The sequence below is a fragment of the Scedosporium apiospermum genome, assembly GCF_000732125.1.
Source record: "Scedosporium apiospermum strain IHEM 14462 chromosome Unknown SEQ_SAPIO_0105, whole genome shotgun sequence".
Lineage (NCBI taxonomy): Eukaryota > Fungi > Ascomycota > Sordariomycetes > Microascales > Microascaceae > Scedosporium > Scedosporium apiospermum.
Genome location: NW_015971806.1, coordinates 220977 through 228579, shown reverse-complemented (window position 1 = coordinate 228579; position 7603 = coordinate 220977). Strand labels below are relative to the sequence as shown.

General features: G+C 43.4%; 2 protein-coding genes across 2 annotated transcripts; one reads left to right on the top strand and one right to left on the bottom strand.

The window, feature by feature from the left end:
• Positions 1-3509: 3509 nt before the first annotated feature.
• On the top strand, positions 3510-4804 carry SAPIO_CDS6632 (uncharacterized protein; the record flags this gene model as incomplete). The annotated part of the gene is made up of 2 exons (XM_016788683.1): positions 3510-4255; positions 4360-4804. The coding sequence occupies 2 exons, from the start codon at positions 3510-3512 to the stop codon at positions 4802-4804; spliced, it is 1191 nt and encodes a 396-aa protein (XP_016641727.1).
• A 1073-nt stretch (positions 4805-5877) lies between these two features.
• Positions 5878-7259, bottom strand: SAPIO_CDS6631 (LysM domain-containing protein; the record flags this gene model as incomplete). The annotated part of the gene is made up of 2 exons (XM_016788682.1): positions 5878-6978; positions 7062-7259. The coding sequence occupies 2 exons, from the start codon at positions 7257-7259 to the stop codon at positions 5878-5880; spliced, it is 1299 nt and encodes a 432-aa protein (XP_016641726.1).
• Positions 7260-7603: the final 344 nt, after the last annotated feature.

Genomic DNA, 7603 nt, shown 5'->3' with positions numbered 1-7603 from the left:
TATAAATAAAGATTAGATATATAGTACTCTAGACTTTTATAGTGTTACTGATCTGTAATGTAGCGGCGCTACTACTAGTTGCCCTATATACTAATATACTATAAGTAGAATTATAGTAGCTTCTTATAGGAATTATTTTTAATTATCTTAACTAACTATTTCTTTTCTTATTTTTTATAGTATTTTAAGTAGGCTATATTACTTTATCTTAATATATCTTTATAAAAAAGTTTATTATAATTAAATTTAAAAAAGATATTTAAAATATTAAAAAAATTTTTAATTTAATAAATAATAATAATAAAAAAGTTAAGTATTTAGTTAAATAGAAAAATTCTAAATATAATAAAAATATTTAAAAGCTTATTAAATATTTAATAGAAAGCTAGTAACTTTTTATTATATTTTACTAAAAATATTTAAAAAAGCTCGAAGATCTATTAATAATAGATCTAAGTCTATTAAGTTTTAATTAACTATATTAAATATACCTAAAGATTAGATATTATTAACTAGCTACTACTCTTCTAAAAATATAATATTTTCTTCCTTTATAAGCCCCTATATATTTTACTTAAATAAAGATATATTTTTTTCCTTTAATAATTTTATTAATTATAAAAGTAAACTAAATAATTTAAAATCTCTACTAGATCTTCTTTAGCCTTTTTAATTACTAACTTTACTTTTTTAATTTTAATTATTATCTAAAAAACTATAAAAATAAAAAAGATATTAATATTATAAATAAAAAAACTAACTAAAAAAAAGATAATATTTATAAAAAAAAATTATAAATATATTATTATAAGTTATTTTAATAATAATATAAAAATTATAGTAAGATAAACCCTAAATAATCTTATAAAGCTTTTTTAAATAATAATAATATAAATATAATATATTATTTTTATTATTTTTAAAAATAATATATTTAATTAAAATTTTAACTTTTTATTTTTTTTATAAAAAAACTAAATTATAAATATAATATTTTTTAATATAATCTAATATACTAATTAAAATAATATTATTAATAGTAATTAGAAAAGGAAAACTTATAAAAATAAGAAATTAATAAATAAATAATTTATTTATAAATCTTTAAAAATAAAAACTAAAAAAAAGGAAATATTATATTATAAGTTAATTATTTTAAAAACTAAAGTAATTAAATATAATAGTAAAAAGTAAACTATAGAAAATTATAAACTAATAAAAATAAGATTAATAAAATTAAAAAATAATCTTACTAATTTATTAAAAACTAATAAAACTAATAATTAGTTTATTATAATTTTATATTAAAGATTAAATAAATTAGTTATTAATCTTAAGAAAAGCTTAGAAGAGAAATGTCTATATAAACTATAGTCTCTACTATATATCTAGTTTATCTTTTAAAACTCTCTAGTAGTTAATTTAAATATAACTATACCCCTATACTTAAATATACACTTCTTATTTATATCTTATAAACACTACTTAACTACCTTACTCTACTACTAATAAACAACTACTTTAATCCTATTACTAGTTGTATCCACCTGATACTGTCAACAGGCTAGTGTTAGGATTGTAATAAGGATTGCTCTTGTGAATTGAGCTATTGAAGCGCGATCTTTTTTTACATCTGAGAGCGAGTCTATAATGGCCTGAGATGATCAGTTTGTAAAAGACGATGTGAATCTCACCAGACTTGTGCCCTAGACTCACCTACCTGCTTAATAACTAGACTTCCTAAAGAGTGCGCAATGAAGATGATTGGTCTCTCGATCTGATGGCTACAAGTCAGTGGCTTGAAGGATCTGACATATCTCGACAACCATGTCGCCTTACGCAGTCTCGGCCGTTTTCGGCCCGTCTCTTGGTAACTAGAGAGTTGACGAGGTTTTGGCCGGCCCGGAAGATGTCAATTGGATGACCAGGTCCGGCCATGAAGAGAGATAGAGTTGCATCATATCCGTACATTAGAATTCGTGCGGTTGGGCAGTCTTCGGCCAACAACTTCTCGGGCTAGAAAACGCTCGCGGGGTCTGTAGTTTTCCCGCTTGTCCATGAAGCTACTTGATGGCCGTTGAGCCCATGGACAAAGACAATTCTGCTACCATCAGTATACCATCCCGTGGATCAGCCAAGATTGGAGAGGCCCACTCAGCGTCAGGGTTTTCCGGCCCTGGTAGAATCTTGAAGCCGTAATCGTCGCTTCTCCGAGCCTAACTAAGTGTCAGCTATAATCTGTCTTTGTTTCACAGTAATTGAGAGTTGAACCAGCCTAGTACCATGAGAGCAGATTCCCGATCCGGGTTTGTTCAGAATCAAAGGGCGTGTTTTCAGTGCGGTTCATGGAGGCATCAGAATGCATAGACAAACAAATATCCCGCAGAGAAGGCTCTGATGACCATTTAAGAGCGTGTACCGGCTTCCCCATATGTTTTGCTGCATGTCGTGTAGGCTGGCCCGCCGTGGTGGCCTGATGGGGAATGTCTCCAAGCGGTTGAGCAAAGTGTTGAAAACATGCCTGCTCAGAACAGATAAACTGAATGGAATGACCGCATCAGACCACCTGCTTTGCAGCCACCAACACGTCCGAAAGGAGGAGCTGATAATTGTAAATAACCGTCTCGCTTCGCAGCCTACACGGGCATCATGAGATTTGTAGCCAATAAGAATCGGTACTTTATGCCGCTGGTAGACGGACGGCATCAGTTAAAGCGGCGTCTTCGATTCCAGCACGATAGCGTCCCTGGCCACCATGAGATTGAGGCAAGAAATGACATTCTTCTTCGCAGCATTCCGGCTCCTAGCTGGCCGCCTTGCAGCCCAGATTTAAACCCAATCGAGGCCATCTGGGACAAGATGAAGAACATATAGACGACTGGTACCCTGAAGCCTAGCGTTTGCCAAAAGGGCGTTTAGCTGACGCTATATATGAGGCGTGGGATAGTATACATGAAAATATCTTCAGAAGTGAATTCTTTGAGAATCCGGGGCAAGTTGCGACGCATCATCGCGGCCCAAAGCGGACATATTCAAGGTATGCACCTAGTTTAGAATGTCCTGTTTATCCATGCGATTCTATGGGTGGAAAACATTTGTGGTGGGCTGATAACCCCAAGAAAAGGTAGACCACTGGAAGGAAGTCGTCTTCAGCCACTTGCTAAGAAAATGCGGATTTATGAGACACGGGACGGGCTGAACAAGACCACTCGGGCTTGCTAGTAGTGTGACTTTTGGGATATTTGCCACGCTGAAAAATGAAGTTACAAGAATGCGATTGGTCTCTGAATCCGATGCTTGCCGACTCTTTCTTGGCCTGTGGTATGAGCTCAATCCAAAAGCAGCTGTGAGGGTCAAGGGTGAGCGAAAATTGCGATCAATTGGGGGCCTGATCGGGTGGCAGGTGTTATGCGTACGGACGTAAAACGCACATGAGCGGGCGGCGCCGTCGTGGACCCTTCAATTCTTGCACCTGCTTCACTTAGAGCGACTGAGAAGCATTGTTCGAGATGGATCTCGGGCTAATAGGCAGGCTCATTGGTAACCTTGCGGTTGCCGACAACGATACCCTGGGGGAGGAGGACGACACAGATCAAAGCACTTCAGACGAGAGTGACTGCGAGGATTTCAGCTTCCTGTCTAATGGTGATGCTCCGACCGAAACCATCACGATTAGACCATCCACAACACTTAGCGACCTTCGAGATCTCGTTGCGCAAAGGACAGGCGTCCGAAGCGGAGACCAACACCATTTCCTTCATGACAGAGAAATAACTCGACTCCGGGATCCCACCACCGAACACACCGTGAGTAACGGCGACGTCATCACGCTCCGAAGCGGCCTAGGAGATGCAACAACCTCGGCCATCTCTAGGCGTCGCGGGAACGAGTTTGAGCGGTATCAAGAACAGCAGTTTACTCTTGCGTTTGAAACCAAGGAATGCAAGCGCGGCCATGTGCTCATGATGTCGTGGGCCGAGACTGACCTTCCCGCCAAGGATATCAAGGCCGAAGAAGACTCCATCTGGCAAGCGTTTGGGGGGAGTGGATACGATATTGAGGGGTTCAAGATCCCTAGCGGCCAGTCTCAACTCCGTGTCCAACAGCGCGTTCGCAAGTTTGTGCGTAAGGCCGGACCGGATTCCTTGCTCATTCTCGTCTACTCAGGACATGGCGGCTCTGATCATAGCCTGGGGCTTGTCTTCTCGGGATATGGCTCTTCTGATGACTACCGGCGCCGCCCTGCCTTTGATGGGTCCGTGTTCCCCAGCCTCTTAAGACTACTTTCAACATCGGCAGAGACAAGTTGACGCTAAAGCCTCATTTGGAACAAGATTCTGACACATTGATCTGATTTAGTCGAGAAGCAAGTCCCAGTATCTTCACCTGGGCTTCGATCAGAGACGTTATCATGGAAGCCGGCGGCAACGTCCTTCTCATCTTTGACTGTTGCCACTCAGGGGCGGCCACATCGGGTCTGGATTTCGGCGCGGCGTCTTTCGAATGCAAGACAGGAGTCAAGCACTTGATATCTGCATGTGCATGGGAGTCTACATGTATCAGCGGCATGATCCCGGCCATGTGCGATGTCTTTCGCTGGCATAGAGACGCGGATGCTGCCGTGCCCTTGAAGACTTTGGAATTGGTTACCCTAACGCAGAAGCTTATAGAAACCAGGAACCACCAGAAGAGGCTGACGTTTTGGAATCAGGGCAGCTCCGGGCTCATGTCGCAGATTTCGTGCCACCAACTCCAGCCGCTGCACCCTGCGAAGGACATTTATCTGCCGTCCAAGTTCAACTGAAACGGAGGGAAAATGGGGTCGGCGGTGCTTATCCATTCACCGGGAACAATCCCAGCCATCTCCCAATCAACGGCATCAAGAGACCTCTTCAAAGAGACCACTTTTATGTTCTCGGGACTAAGGTCGCAATGATAGAAGAAAAGGTGGAAGAATCCATTCCGAACTCAACGTAATTTTAAGCGATCTTCGACGAGCTGGTAATCAGAGAGGAGAAAACACATGCGCCTCCAACTACTCTAATGTGGGCATCAGTTAAACTTGATCCGCTCGAGAGATTCCAATGCATTCTTGTCTTAAGGGCCTTGCTTGGATTCTCAGCGCCTCCTGGCTTTCTCTCAGGAAGATTGGGCAATTGTCGACAACACTGAGAAACTGCGGCTTCTTGAAAATCCACCGTCCCAATTGCGCGCCTTGACAGACTCTACGAGAAAACTGTATTCTCCTCGAAAAGTATTAGGAAAGGGGAAAAATCAAGAAACTAGAAAAAAAAAAAAAAGTGAGTTGATAATGCTGCCAAAAAGAGGAATCTCTGCCCACACCTGGGATCGAACCAGGGACCTCATCATTCACCAGCTTTACTAGTGATGCGCTCTACCACTGAGCTATACGGGCTTCTTGTGATTGGTGATTGCTTTGCTTTCCCAACGCAGGTCATATTCCACGCACTGCCCCCAGCTCTTCAACGTCCGTCCCCACTAAGACTACCACGATGCCATACCCGGAACCCGTGGTTAGGAGATGGTGACAATGCAACCTCCCATGCGTGCTGGGTGTCTAGTCTCATGCTACATGTTGCAGGGGATATTACCCTCCGGGTTTAATAATAGAGAGCTCACCTATATCGCTTATACTATTTACACCTTTTGAGCAGTCAATCCCTTTACACCGACATACCATTGTTTACCAATTGATTACTGAAATCTGTTTCCGTCTGCGTTTCACCAGTGATCATAGCTATATCAACTATTACGAGTCTTTAATAATAATGGATAGATTTTGCACTAGTTCTATGTCGCTAATCAGTCCTTCGTCTTGATCGCGATACGTTGTCCTTAAGAAACCATGGCATGGCCTCACAGCCGAGATAGGCACACGTAGTATCCAACCCATAGCCCGGCACAATTCGGGGCAGCCTGTGGGTTCCATGCATAAAAGTCGTCCAAACTAATCCCGGCTGCTGTTGCCAGGTCCCAGCATCCATCGCCAGCCTCGACTTTGTGAAACACATCACAGTCGTCCACCATCCCAGGAAGGACCGGTGTTGGCGTTGTGATTCCGTTTCCGGGTTGCGTCGGCGTCGGTTCGGGAGGGGAGCCCCCAATTACACTGACGCACACGTATACGTTGGCCCACAGGCCTCCACAGTTCTCGCCAACCGTTGGATTCCAGGTATAGAAATCGGAAAGAGAAATACCGTACTGCCCTGCGATGAGAGCGCAGCCTTGTCCGGACTCGACAAAGTGAAACGTGTCGCAATCATCCACCATGCCGGGCTGAGTCGGCGTCGGCGTCGTAATGCCGTTGCCTGGGGTAGTGGTAGTGGTCGATGACACGGTCGAGGTCGGTGGAGGAGATCCACCAATGTTGCCCACGCACACGTAGACGTTGGCCCACAAACCGACGCAGTCGGATCCGACTGCTGGATTCCACTCGTAAAAGTCGGAAAGGGAGATTCCGTGCGTAGATGCGATAGCGGCACAGCCATCACCGGGCTGGACCAGGTAAAAGTCTTCGCATTCATCCGTCATGCCCTCTTGGATGGGAGTCGGTGTTTCAATTCCATTCCCAGGCGGTCCCGTGCTCGTGGGTGTTGGGGATGGAGTGGAACCGCCAATTGTTCCGACACAAACGTAGACGTTGGCCCACAAGCCTGTGCAGTCAGGCTTGACGGCAGGGTTCCAGTCATAGAAATCCGAGAGGGAAATATGATGCGACGAGGCAATCATGGCACAACTGTCCCCAGCCTTTACAAAATAAAAGTCGTTGCAGTCCTCCGTCATGCCCTCTTGGATGGGGGATGGGGTCTCTACACCCGTTCCAGGTTCCGTGGTGGTAGACGGCGCCGCTGAACTCGTCGTGGAGGGCTCTGGTTCCTCGGGTGGGATCCCCCAGTTCCTCTCAACACAATAGGAGTTGCCTTGGATAAGGTCGCATGACGAGCTCAACGAAGGGTTCTATTTCTCGGCGAAGGAGTATGTTAGAGCGTTGATGCACCTCCACGATATATATGGGCTGTTAGAGGTACCAAAAAACTTACGTATGAGACGAATGAAGGCTCGGTTATGAAGTAATCATCGGAAATAGAGGAGCAGGTGTCTGACGCCTCCGCGATATGCCACCATGTGCAGTCTTCTGGGGTATTTGGGTCTGCGGTTGTTGGGGGGTCGACCATCCACTCGGCCCGGGCCAACACTGCCCAGAATGCCGTCGTGAGAACAAAACAGGACACTTTCATATCTACGATATATCTTTCAAAGACCGATAGAAATTAGGAATCGGAGGCTTGGTGGGTTGCCGTGCCACTTTCACTATCTTTGGACCATTCTTATATCATCCACAACAAGGCCCCAAATCATCAGTATTTCCGCGATAAGCGAGAGCAACCAGACCATTCCGCCTTCAAGCAGCATCGCCCGACTCGAACGTGCAGTTTTTCATATGTGCTTTGCATATCCAAGGCATATGCAAGGATAATATTGACAACAACCTGGTCTGCTGATGCTGGTGGGCCTTGCCTTGAGGCACTTGCGCCTACCAGCAGGATGGAGTTACAAGCACAAGTTACCGAGAGATGTACAG